At 46.5% G+C, this 13,175-nt stretch overlaps 1 protein-coding gene across 1 annotated transcript; it reads right to left on the bottom strand.

The window, feature by feature from the left end:
- Nucleotides 1-9,503: 9,503 nt before the first annotated feature.
- On the bottom strand, nt 9,504-10,842 carry LOC139265867 (uncharacterized). The gene is made up of 2 exons (XM_070883383.1): nt 10,595-10,842; nt 9,504-10,247 (listed from the first exon to the last, which is right to left on the bottom strand). Exons 1-2 carry the CDS (start codon nt 10,740-10,742, stop codon nt 10,114-10,116), a joined length of 282 nt encoding a protein of 93 aa, XP_070739484.1. The 5' UTR covers nt 10,743-10,842; the 3' UTR covers nt 9,504-10,113.
- Between the last annotated feature and the right edge of the window lie 2,333 nt (nt 10,843-13,175).

Here is a 13,175-nt window from a genome sequence, read left to right as displayed (position 1 = left end):
CGTCAGGCAAGCCATGGGGGGGCGAATATAGACCGGAGACTTTCAATGGTGGCAGTGGATGTGCTGGATGACATAATTACGCATTCAATCCATATACAACTAAAAACATCTTTCCAGCAAAATCTACATGGATCCTTGACCATGGTTTGGAGGGCCATGACCACAGACTCAATGGTGTATGCACAACTCTAAGTCCGAGTCAATGCCGGGCCACCAAACATGCGACTTGGCTATAGCCTTCATCATGACAATGCCTGGGTGGGTACTGTGTAGGTTGCGTATAAACGTTTCCCTGCCTTTTTTTGGCAAAACCACGCGATTGCCCCATAAGAGACAATCCAACTGGATGGACATTTCATCTTTGTGTCAGTGAAATGGCTTAATTTCTTCTTGCATTTCCCCGGGAACAGCCGACCAGCTCCCATTGAGGACGCAACTTTTTATAAGTGATAGCATAGGATCCTGGCTCGTCCAGGTCCTGATCTGGCGAGCAGTGACAGGTGACCCCCTCACTCTCAAAAGCATCCTTGACCAGAAGCAAGTCTGCGGGCTGCACCATTTCCACCCCGGTAATGAGCAATGGTAGCCGACCGAGGGCATCAGCACTGTTCTCCGTGCCTGGTCTGTGGCGGATAACATAGCCATAGGCGGACAATGTTAGTGCTCATCTTTGGATGTGGGACGAAGCATTGGTGTTTATACCTTTGCTTTCTGAAAACAGCGAAATGAGCGGTTTGTGGTCGCTTTCAAGCTCAAACCGAACTCCAAGTAGGTATTGGTGCATTTTCTTAACCCCATATACACATGCTAATGCCTCTTTCTCAACCATACTGTAGGCTCTTTCAGCCTTAGACAGACTTCCGGTTGCAACCGGTTGAAGTTTGCCCGATACATTGGTTTGCTGTAACACACAGCCGACCCCATACGAAGATGTGTCACAAGCCAGCACTAGTAGTTTACACGGGTCATACAGTACAAGTAACTTATTGGAACAAAGTAGGTTTCTGGCCTTCTCAAAGGCTGTCTCTTGAGATTTACCCCAAACCCAGTCATCACCCTTATGTAACAACATGTGCAACGGTTCCAGCAAAGTGCTTAACCCGGGTAGAAAGTTACCAAAATAGTTGAGGAGTCCCAGGAACGAACGCAGCTCTGTCACATTCTGTGGTCTGGATGCATTCTTGATGGCCTCTTTCTTTGAGTCCGTGGGTCTGATGCCGTCTGCCGCAATCTTTCTCCTCAAAAATTCGACCTCTGGCGCTAGGAAATCACACTTGGAGCGTTTCAGCCTGAGTCCCACTCTGTCTACTCGACTTAAAACCTCTTCCAGGTTGTGCAGGTGTTCGGTGGTGTCACGACCGGTGATCCAGTGATCAGGATGTCGTCTTGAAACACAACGGTGTGTGGAACCGATTTCAGCAGACTCTCCGTGTTCCTCTGGAAGATGGCAGCAGCTGAACAAATCCCAAAAGGACACCTGTGATATATAAACAGTCCTTTGTGCATGTTGCTGCATATCAATCTTTTCGAAGATTCAGCCAGCTCCTGTGTCATGTAGATGGAGGTTAGGTCCAACTTGGTGAATGACTTCCCCGCTGCTAACATTGCGAACAGGTCATCCACCTTGGGTAGCGGGTACTGGTCTTGTAACGAGACTCTGTTGATCGTTACCTTGTAGTCTCTGCAGATTCTGACCGTGCCATCACTTTTCAACACCGGAACAATCGGACTGGCCCACTCGATGAACTCGACTGGCGATATGATTCCCTCTTGTTGAAGTCTGCCCAGTTCAATCTCGACTTTCTCCCTCATCATATATAGAACTGCTTGAGCCTTGTGATGAACGGGCCTTGCATCGGGGACTAAATGGATCTGCACCTTGGCGCCTGTGAAGTTGCCTGTGAAATAGCGACGGAAACTTGTTCAGCACTTGGGCGCACGAGGCATCATCCATTGAAGATAGTGCTTTGATGTTATTTCAGTTCCATCGAATCTTTCCCAGCCAGCTTCTGCCGAATAGCGTTGGGCCATTGCCTGGTACAATCTACAGTGATAAATCATGCACAGCTCCATTGTACGATATCTTAACTGCCGCACTGCCAATGACTGGTATAAGTTCTTTGGTGTAGGTGTGCAGCTTTGTCTGAATCGGGCTCAGTTTGGGCCTTTGTGCCTTGTTGCCCCACAATTTCTCAAAAGCCTTCTGGCTCATAATTGACTAATTTGCCCCCGTGTCCAACTCCATTGATACTGGAATACTGTTCAATTTGACTTTCAACATAATGGGAGGACTCTTGGTGATGAAGGTGTGTACCCCATACACTTCTTCCTCGGGTTGAGTTGCCTCTCTAGTTTGTTCTGCGTGATCCGCGCCGGACCGATCATCCTTTGCCGAATCTGCCACGGAGTGAGTCGCAGCACTCTTGCACATCATTCGCTGGAGGTGCCCCTTTGTTGCATAGCCTTTGCACACGTAGTGCTTGAATCGACATTGATGGGCTCGATGATTACCCCCGCAGCACCAACATAGTGCTAATGGATTTGCATCCACGCCCGATGGCGGACTCTGAGTCATCCTAGGTCTTGCAGCTGCAGACGTGTAGACCCTGCCATATGCAGTTCTGCCTGCTAGCGACGTTATTTTATGCACAGTACTTGCCGGTGAGCTTCGATGCTGTGACGATATCTGTCTGGTACTATCGCTCGTGGATATGAATGCCTGGGCTAGCGTGATGGCCTTGCTCAGGTCTAGGGATTCAGCGGACAGCAGCTTGCGAAGAATGATCTCGAGGCTGATGCCAAGTACAAAAAAGTCCCACAGCTTTCCCCAAAAAATTCAGCAAATTCACACATTCTCGCAAGGCGTCTCAGGTCGGTGACATAACTCGCCACTTCCTGGCCCTCGTAGTGGTGGTGCGTGTAGAAGCGATACCTGGCCATTAAGACGCTCTCCTTCGGCTTGAGGTGGTTCCGAACCAGCATACACAACTCTGTATATGTCTTCTCCGCTGGTTTCTCCAGTGCTAGCAGATTCTTGATGAGGTCGTATATTGTGGACCCACACACGGTGAGGAGAATTGCCCTGCGCTTGATCACTTTATTGTCCCCATCCAGCTCGTTGGCCACAAAGTACTGGTCGAGACGCTCAATGAAGGCTTCCCAATCATCACCCTCTACAAATCTCTCAAAATACCAACGGCAGCCATGACCACGTGAAAGTTCGTAATCTGTTACTCGTCGCCAATTGTTAAGTATGTAAGAACTCCACAAGACTGAGTACTGTGAGCAAAAACTGATGTGACCTTAGTCTCTTTAATACAACTCCAGAGTGCCTAAGCAGCATGGCAGACAACCTTTTATACTCCCTTGCATGAGGTGTGCAGGTGACCCTTGGGCCTCCAATAGTTGTGCCTCTGGTGGCAAGTCTTACACAGTTACAATGTTTACATACATAACAACAACCCCACGAGATGTCTGCACTCCTCAAATTCTGCCCTCTTGAGCATCACTGATTATAACTGCTAAACCATCGGTGGCCGTGCCTTCAGCTGCTAGGGCCCTAAACTCCGGAACTCCATCCCTAAACCTCTCTACTTCTCTGCCTCTCTTTCCTCCTTTAAGACACTCCTTAAAACCTACCTCTTTGACCAAGCTTTAGTCATCTGCCGTAATTCCTTCTTATGTGGCTCGGTGTCAAATTTATCAGTTTTTTCTTATAACGCTGCTGTAAAGCGCCTTGGGAAATTTTACTATGTTAAAGGCGCTATATAAATAAAAGTCGTTTTTGTTGTAGTTGTTCATAAAGGTTGGGATAAACAGACTAGCGCCTGTCAGAAAGGTAGCAAATTGCTTCAGTGTGTCCAGGATCGTTTTCTGCAACATTATTGTCTAGACTTAGTAATGAATAATGAGCCGGATTTAGTTACCAGTCTAAAGATGCGTGAACATTTATCTGATAGCGATCAAAATATGATTAAGTTCAAAGGAGTGTTTGAAAGGGAGAAACGCAAAACAGCTACTAAGATTCTAGGTTTAAGTAAGACTGACTTACTGACTGACTGACTTAAATGCGATGAGACAGAGACTATCCACAGTCAACTGGGCAAATCTGTTAAGGAGAAGGGAAAAATGTGAAATAATTTTCTTTAGTAACATGATGCGCAATAAAGCCTTTGAAGGGCAAGGCTGCATTTCCAGGTGAATATCTTTGGCAAGATATTTTTATTAAGTTTGCTAATAGCCAACATGATAAAGTAAATTGTGTTACAATGCATCATTGCATGTAATGTTATGGAAATGATGCAAGATGCTCTGTTGTCTCAAAACAAAATGTTTGCCAAATACTTTTACAGCAGTCATCAGTGAGAATGGTGATTAAAAACCTCTACCTGCCCATAGTGCAAATTAAAAAGTGAAAATAACATCTTAAAACTATGTATAGGAGCTCAAATATCATTATTTCAGTCCAGTTTCTGATCTGTAAATCCACACCAATAGTTTCCCCATGCTTCTAAAGGACTTCTCTGGTAATTATATTAAACAGTACCTTTTGTACCGAGAAAAAAAATGGGTAAAATGACAGACGATCAGTGGGAGACGTTCAAAAAATAACTTAACGTGGTACAGAACCAGGTTATACCCCAATGGGGCAAGAGCTTTGCTTGCCAAAAAACAGCCATGGACAACTAAAGAAGAAAGAGACAACATAAAACTAAAAGAAAAAGCATACAAGAAAGCAAAAAATAGCATGGATCCTGGCGAATGGGAAAGCTCTGGCCGTGGAAGGGCCAGCTGCAGACTGAGCCGCATCCTCCTCTGCGCCATCAGTCTGGATTGGCTGGGGCGATTCCATGGTTGGCAGAAATGGCAGAGTGGGAGGGCTCAGGTCAGGACTGGTGTGATTGTGAGAGATCCTGCTCCAATGGCCTGCTGCCACTCCCCCGGTGCAGCACCTCACCATCCCCACCAATCTGCTGGAGCACAGTTTGGTGGGGTGGAGCAACACTGGAAGGTCCCCAGTGGACTGTGGTGGACCCAGCCGCGATGGCAGAAGTCAGATCCCACGTGTAATCCAGCTGAGACTGCAGGAGAACAGACACAGTCTCGATGCCACTAGAGATGACAGCTGTAAGACACTCCGTGGCCTGTTGCTGAGAGTGCATGAGAGCATTCTGAGCTTCCAGGGCAGCGGCCATCCTCTCCAATACAGCACTGAGACATTGATTCCCTTGCGCCTGTGATGTAATGGCAGCTGCCACATCGCCCACGACACGCATCATCACAGCTGGATCTACACAGTCACTTTGTTCGTCCAACATCGTCTGCACACTGGCAATGATGGGCTCCATGGTGTGCACAGAGCTGTCAGCAATGCGGGAAACGGACTCCTCCATGCTCCTGACCACTTGCGAGAGGTTCTTGGGCATCCTAGCCATTGCCCCCAATATCTGCGAATGCATGGCCTGCACCCTTGTTTCAAAAGCTGCCACATCGATGGACTCATCTGAGTCCTCTCCAGCGAAACTCGTGTGCGACCTCGCCCCCCGGAGAGAGGTTGACTTTGCCCTTCACCATGCTGCAGCCCGCTAGGCCCCAGTGCATCACCCAGTGCAGACCCCTCTCCTAAATCTAACTGCAGTGAACGCGTACTCCCAGTATCTGATCTGGTACATGTGAGTGTAGGAAGCAGTGATGTGGTGCTGGCAGCAGTGTCCCCCTCTTCCTCACCCTCATCGGACATGCCACCAATCTCTGCACTTGGCTCAAGGCTCTCGGCCTGACTCTGGCTCACACTCGGGATATCATCTGCAATCATAAGTAGCACAAGGATTCCGTGAGTTAGGGCATTGCAGCAAGCAACTTGTACACATTCATCACCAATTGCCTGGTAGGCGTTTGGACATTCAGGGACAGATGGCATTAAAGAAAGGCCTTCATTTACCGATGCTGCCCCCAGTGGGATCCACACTGCCTGCGGCCACGGGGAAGGCAATATGTGGACCCATTAGCCGATGCACCCTCTCTTCCATTTCATTCAGCTGTTGGATATCGGTCTCACCCCCACCAGTCCTCTGTTGCTCCAAACGATGATGAGAGACCTCGGCCTGCAAAGCAAAGAAAGGTTACTGGGTACCACTGTCATGAGGCCTTGGCAATTAGTGCAAGTGTGGGTCCATTACATGCAGGTGTAACTCTCACATGAAAGGGACCCTCCATTTCGAGTATGCACACATAGATATACCTGCCTCAGCAATCAAATGGTGCTTCAGTGGTGCAGGACCATTGGCGGGCCGGGGCCATTGGAGGGAGCAGCGTGCGGTGGCATACCGCTGCAGGGAGCAGCACGTGCTACTGCAGGAGGATGACGGCTGTGAAACCAGGTCGCTAATTGCAGTGTGGGCAGGCACCACAGAAAGGGCGAAGGAGTGGCAAGAGTCCATAGAGAGAGAAGTGACCGGGGCCCAGAAGAGGCGAGGGCCCAGGGGCAGCACGGGCCGGCCCACACTGCGATATGTGTGCACGCTCAGCCTGTGCAGCAGAGTTGGTCTCCAGTTAGTCTTGGGTAATCCTTGCCACTTGACCAAGACCTAGCTCTGTCAAGCCCATGTGGTGGCTAGTGTGCAACGGCCACCACACGTTAAAAAAATCCAAGCACAGGCATCTTCCACCCTTCAATATGCAGTTCAGGATCTGGAATATTAGGCCCTTCATTGAAACACCTGTGAACTCATCCCTTTTTGGCGTGGAAGCAAGTCATCCTCGCTTCGAGGGACTGCCTATGATGATGATGAGTGACTATATAGTGAAGGTGGGAAATAAGAGGTGAAGGAGAGGCTCAGAGATGCAAGGTCAGGAGTTGGGGGAACATGCTCTCACTTTCACTATTCGAATGATGTCAATAAACCTTTTGCGGCATTGGGTGGCGGTGCGGTCATGAACTGAGGTCCCTGACACCTCCACAGTTACCTCTCTCCATGCATTCCTGTGTTCAGATACAGTACGCATCTCCTTTGCTCCACAGCTTGGATGACTGTTTCAAGTTCAACAGGTGGCTGGCCCTCCTTTAAGAAGGCCAGGGAGCAGGTGCATCGTCATCATTCAATGGCAATCAGCTGTATTTCTCGGCCGAAGCGGTCAGGCCGCCCCCACACTGCTGCAAAGAGCCCGTTCCTACCACTAACACCGCCCCGCTTTTTTTTGGCTCTAAGTCCAAAATTTCGTTCTAATGTCCGCCCCATCCTTTTTCTTCTTCTTCTTCTTCTTAGGCGGTCCCTCGAATCGAGGATGACTTGCTTCCACACCAAAAAGGATTGTGTTCAATGAGTTCACAGGTGTTTCAATGAAAGACCTAATATTCCAGGTCCCGAACTGCATATTGAAGGGTGGAAGATGCCTGTGCGTGGATTTTTTTAACGTGTGGTGCCCGTTGCACACCAGTCACCACACAGGCTTGACAAAGCTAGGTTTTGGTCCAGTGGCAAGGGTTAACCATTCATCCATTTTGGTGGTAATGCACGCAAAAACTCGGTAGGTGCGCCCCGTTTCAGGTGGAGGGCAATTTCAGCCCCAGAGAGTAGGGATAATGGGCAGGTATCTAATTGGCAGGGTATGACGAGTGATGTCCCACAGGGATCTAGGTTAATGCCTCAATTATTCACTGTATTTATCAATGACTTGGATAATGGGATAGAAAGCCACATATCCAAAAATGCCGATGACACAAAGATAGGCGGCATTGCAGGCAGTGTAGATGAAAGAATAAAACTACAAAAAGATATTAATAGATTAAGTGAATGGGCAAAGCTGTGGTAAATGTAGGCAATGTAGGCAAATGTGAGTTCATCTACTTTGAATCTCAAAAGGATAGAACAGGGTACTTTCTAAATGGTGAAAAGCTAAAAACAGTGACGACTTGGGGGTCCAGATACATAGATCATTAAAATGTCATGAACAGGTACAGAAAATAATCAAAATGGCTAATGGAATGCTGGCCTTTAGCTAGAGGACTAAAGTACAAGGGGTAGAGGTTATGCTACAGCTATTCAAAGCCCTGGTTAGACCTCTCCTGGAGTACTGTGAGCAGTTCTGGGCACCACACCTTGGGAAGGATATATTGGCCTTGAAGGGAATGCAGCGTATTTTTACCAGAATGATACCCGGACTTCAGGGGTTAAGTTACGAGGAAAGATTACACAAACTAGGTTTGCATTCCCTAGAATTTGATCAAAGTTTTCAAAATATTAACGGGAACAGATAGTGTAGATGGAGAGAAACTATTTCCGCTGGTTGGGGAGTCTAGGACTAGGGGGCATAGTCTAAAAATTAGAGCCAGACCTTTCAGGATTGAAGTTAGGAAACATTTCTACGTGCAAAGGGTGGTAGAAGTTTGGAATTCTCTTCCGCATACGGTAATTAATGCTAGATCAATTGTTAATTTTAAATCTGAAATTGATAGATTTTTGTTAACCAAAGGTATTAAGGGATATGAGGCAAAGGCGGATATATGCAGTTAGGTCACAGATCAGCCATGTCTCATTAAATGGCGGAACAGGCTTGAGGGGTTAAACAGCCTACTCCTGCTCTGCTGTTCCTATGTTCCTACGGGTCTTTTATAAATTATTTTGGGATGGATTTTTGGATCTTCTCTGCTCTGTTTGTTTGCCGCAGAGCGGCGCCAATGGCAACGATGAGTTGTTTTGACCGGTCAGTCAGCCTCCAGCTCCCCGCAGCGATCCTCAGGTCCGGTTTAGCAGCACCACCCGGAAAAGCTGGGCCTGGTGTGAAACGCCCCTGGTTGCGACACCAGCTTGGGTTTTGATTCTTGCCCGAACTGTACGCTGCAAAGCCCACCTTGCACTGACCGCCTGGGTTATCAGGGTGGTCCAACAATCCTGTCAGCGAAGAGATAAGTAATGTACTCAAGAGGTAAGTATGACTGTTTCTTCTTTTAATTTTTTTTGCGATTTGTGTTGTGGTGGCATGGACAATGTTTTGGGAATGTTTTTGTGATATTTGTTTTAGTTTTTTTTTCACCCCCACCAGGCATCTCTTGGAGCACTCCCGGCCCGGCTCTTTAGCTCGGGAGTTTCCCATCCTAACACCCTAAGAGAGGTGTACAACGCCTCCCTTAGCAATGCGATCCCGACTCAGGGCCAAGGTGCCCAAATTTACCTACTGAGGCGCAAATTATTCCTGGGCGCTAACTTTCCCGCCCCCGGCCCCCGCTGCCATTATCACTCCAAAAACACCAAAGCCAAAAATCCAATAGTGAATTTCAATCGGTGAATCTACCTGGTGTCTGTTATGGTTCATGAAACACAATTCCTGCTTATTGAAGTGATGTGCTGTGTCTATTTAGGCTGTGCATTTTTTGTGTGTCTTAACCTGTTGCTGTCAGTAAATTAAGCTGCTGCTTATCAACTAATGTTGTGCTACTGCCTGATTGGAAACTGCAGGAAATTACTGACAAATGCCTGATGCTTTAATGATTACAGTCATAATACTCAATCTCTAAATCCATTTATTTCACCTGCTCCTGCACAACCAAGTTATTGCGAATATTAATCATAACTCCACATGGTCCTATTGGGAAGCAACCGTGTAAGTATCCCACATGATTTTATGATTTTTTAAATATAATATTTTAGTAATGATATGGGAAAATAAGGTTATTGTCCAGGAACATATTATGAAAAATGTAATTTAATATTTGCTTTAATCAGTAAAAGTTAGAAAAATGCACATTTGTTTTCATCTACTAAACAAGCACTGGAAAAACACCAATAATTTTTGAGTAATTATATAACTACACATTCTGAAACAATTTGGTATAAACTTAACCAAGAAATCAAATAAGATAGCAGACCAAAAGAATAAGCTCTTCTGCATGTTTAGTATTCAGTAAAATGTATACAGTGAAGACAGATTTATTAGTACAAGTGCTTAACCTCCACATATTTACTACTAAAGCTATTTTAAACCAATAACTTGAATGGATGTTAAGGCCACGGTAATGTTTGCATTGCTCTATAATAACATAGCTAGATGGGGATCATCAAAACTCGATTAGACGGGATTTCTCCAGGGGTGAGTTTAGCTCTCCAAGTCCTCTCACTATTCCATTCCTCCTCCAGGCAGACGTAGCACCATCAGGATTGTGGATTTATTTTTGATCTGGTAACCAGAGAATTTGCTTCCATCTTCCAATTCATTTTTGGCAAAAAGTAGGCGCAGATCGTCTATGGTGGCTAATACAGAAAAAAAGAGAGAAACTGAGAAAAAAAACGAAACAAAACCACAAGCGCATCCTAAATACCATCATTAGTAAGTCTTCAGATTTTAGGATTAAATACATTTAGATCCAGCATCAGCTCTGGAAAGCTGAATTCCAAAGTTAGGGTTGAACCCTATAAATCCTATCAGCATAATACAGCTCTGCTGTGATGCACGCAGTCATTTTCCCATTAGGTGTACAGAACATCTGGGGGGGGGCAATTTTCAACTTCCTTCACCTGCCGGAGCGGATTGCCCACCCAATTTTCATCAGATTAATTTCAGAAAGCCACTCCTTAGCCATATGGCACTTGTTACCCACCTCCTGCTTGTCCTGGCAGTTTCTTCAGTAGTTTCTCCTTGAACTTCAGGATCGTCATCTCATTGAATTCTGTCTCTGAGTGAGAAATATCAACAGCCATTTTTTCCCCTTTCAACCCCACTACAATCACTTGATAGATTTTCCCCATTGCACCGTCTCGGGGACTTTGCAAGCTGCTGTCTCTCCTCCGTAGTTCTCAAAGTCTATTGTAAACAAGTTGGATTCAGTTTCACTTTTAGTTTCAGGCAGTTTGATGGAACTGCAGCATTGAGCAATCTCTATGGGACATGACTGTAAACAGCTTCCTTAAAATGCTCCACCCAAATTTTATTAATAAATTATGAAGTGCTTTACCACATTAGAACTATTCCACAACACAATAAAATAACAACTGTGCCTTTTATAGGTTCAAGTCCCATTCCAGAGACTTGAGCACAAAGACCTAGGCTGACACTCCAGTGCAGTGCTGAGGGAGTGCTGCACTGTCGGAGGTGCCGTCTTTGGCATGAGACATTAAACTGAGGCCCCGTCTGCTGTCTCAGGTGGATGTAAAAATCCTATGGCGCTATTTCGAAAAAGAGCAGGGAAGTTCTCCCAAGTGTCCTGGCCAATATTTATCTCTCGATCAACATCACTAAAACAGATTATTTGGTCATTATTTATAATCTTTCCAAAAGCGTAAATTCTAGAATTGTTGATTTCACTTCAGTAAATTTTTTCTCTCTGGGGTGGGGGGTGGGTCGGCAATTATTGATAGAGTCCTATGGAGACTCTCCCAATATTGACGCTCCCAAGGGCCATTTTCTAATATCCAACAGGGAGCGATAGTGTAAAACGGGTAATATCGGATCAATCGGCTGCACAATATCTCCCCCAGTTGTAACTGTAGTGTATGTAGGCACCTTTAGTAATGACTCCACGAGGCAGGGTACGATACTTAAACTGTGTAGACCTGTAGTCCTTTATTTGCAGCTCCTGAGTGAGGACAACAAGCTGTGAGTTCCTTTTTATACTGGGTTACCTACAGTGTGCAGGTAACCCTCAGGTCTCCAGCAGCAGCACCCTCTGGTGTACAGGTAAGGTGTGTACAGTATAAGGGTACATTCAGTGTTACATAACAGTGTTACAGACATCACACAGTAAACAGGCATGCATACACAACAGTAACGAAAATCGAGAGCGATTTATAATGGGCGGCTGATGCGAGAGTGCCTGTTTTATACGATTGCCCAAAGTCAGAATTACACCCAGTGTGAGCTATTGAAATGGATGCCGTGAACACCTGAACTAATCTGCTGACTGAACCTCATGGCAGTCGCACTGAACTCAGCATCAACAAGGGTCTGTGCATGTGTGTTGGGATGGATACGCAGAATTTTGATTCCCCAAGCAACGACTTGTTCATGCTGAGAGAGACAGCAAGTGTGTCACTTCTCTCATAACATTAAAAAGATTCCATACAAAGTGTAGAAAATTCCTAAGAGGCCCAATAGATGAACAGTGTCGGACATCTACAAGAGGACATCTTGCACCTCATGGCTGGATGAGCAGAAATTTCCTTCAACTAAATATTTGGGAAGACCGAAGCCATTGTTGTCAGTCCCCGCCACAAACTGCGTTCCCTGGCCAACGACTCCATCCCTCTCCCTGGCAACTGTCTGAGGCTGAACCAGACCATTTGCAATCTTGGTGTCATGTAGGACCCTGAGATGAGCTTCTGACCAAACATCCACCCCATCACCAAGACCGCCTTCTTCCATCTCCATAACATTGCCCGCCTCCGCCCCTGCCTTAGGTCATCTGCTGCTGAAACCATCATCCATACCGTTGTTACCTCTAGACTGACAATGCCAATGCTCTCCTGTCTAGCCTCCCATCTTACACCCTACATAAACCTGAGCTCATCCAAAGCTCTGCTGCTCGTATCCTAAATCACATCAAGTCCCGTTCACTCATCACCCCCCCTGTGCTCGCTGCCCTCAGTGGCTTTCGGTCCATGGTTAATGGGACAAAAAACGGACAAATCCCCTGACCTGATGGCCGACATCCAAGGATTTTCAAAGAGGCTGCTGCAGAGATAGTGGATGCAGTGGTTTTGATTTTCAAGAATTCCCTAACTGTTACGCATATGAAACCATGGTATGGCTATTAACAGGGGCAGGTTACGTGGGTACGGGTGGAGTTTTGAATGGTAAAGCCAGAAGTCTGGGTATCCACAAATGGTGTGACGTTTTAATTCCCATCCCAAATCTCGTAGCGGGGGGGGGGGGCGCGGTGGTACCCAATCCCAGGGGGGTGCCAGATCGCCAACCCGGTTGGGGCAGTGGGGGGAGGAATGGGGGTGATACGTCCTTACTACACAGTATAAATGCACACGAGGCCCATGCTTGAGAGAAGGTCAGTCTGTGACCTGTCCTTTATTCCTTAGCACTCAAGTGATGAAGGTGGGTAGAGCTTCCCCTTTTATACCTGAAGGTCCAGGTTAGGAGTGTCTCCCACCTAGTGGTCAGTGTTCTCACGGTGTACAACTTAAGTCAGTTTATACATGGGTTACAATGCTGGTTGAATACATGACATCACC

The sequence above is a fragment of the Pristiophorus japonicus genome, chromosome 6 (assembly GCF_044704955.1).
Source record: "Pristiophorus japonicus isolate sPriJap1 chromosome 6, sPriJap1.hap1, whole genome shotgun sequence".
Taxonomy (NCBI): domain Eukaryota; kingdom Metazoa; phylum Chordata; class Chondrichthyes; family Pristiophoridae; genus Pristiophorus; species Pristiophorus japonicus.
The sequence above is the reverse complement of the archived record's forward strand: the minus strand, read 5'-3'. Positions and strand labels throughout refer to the sequence as shown.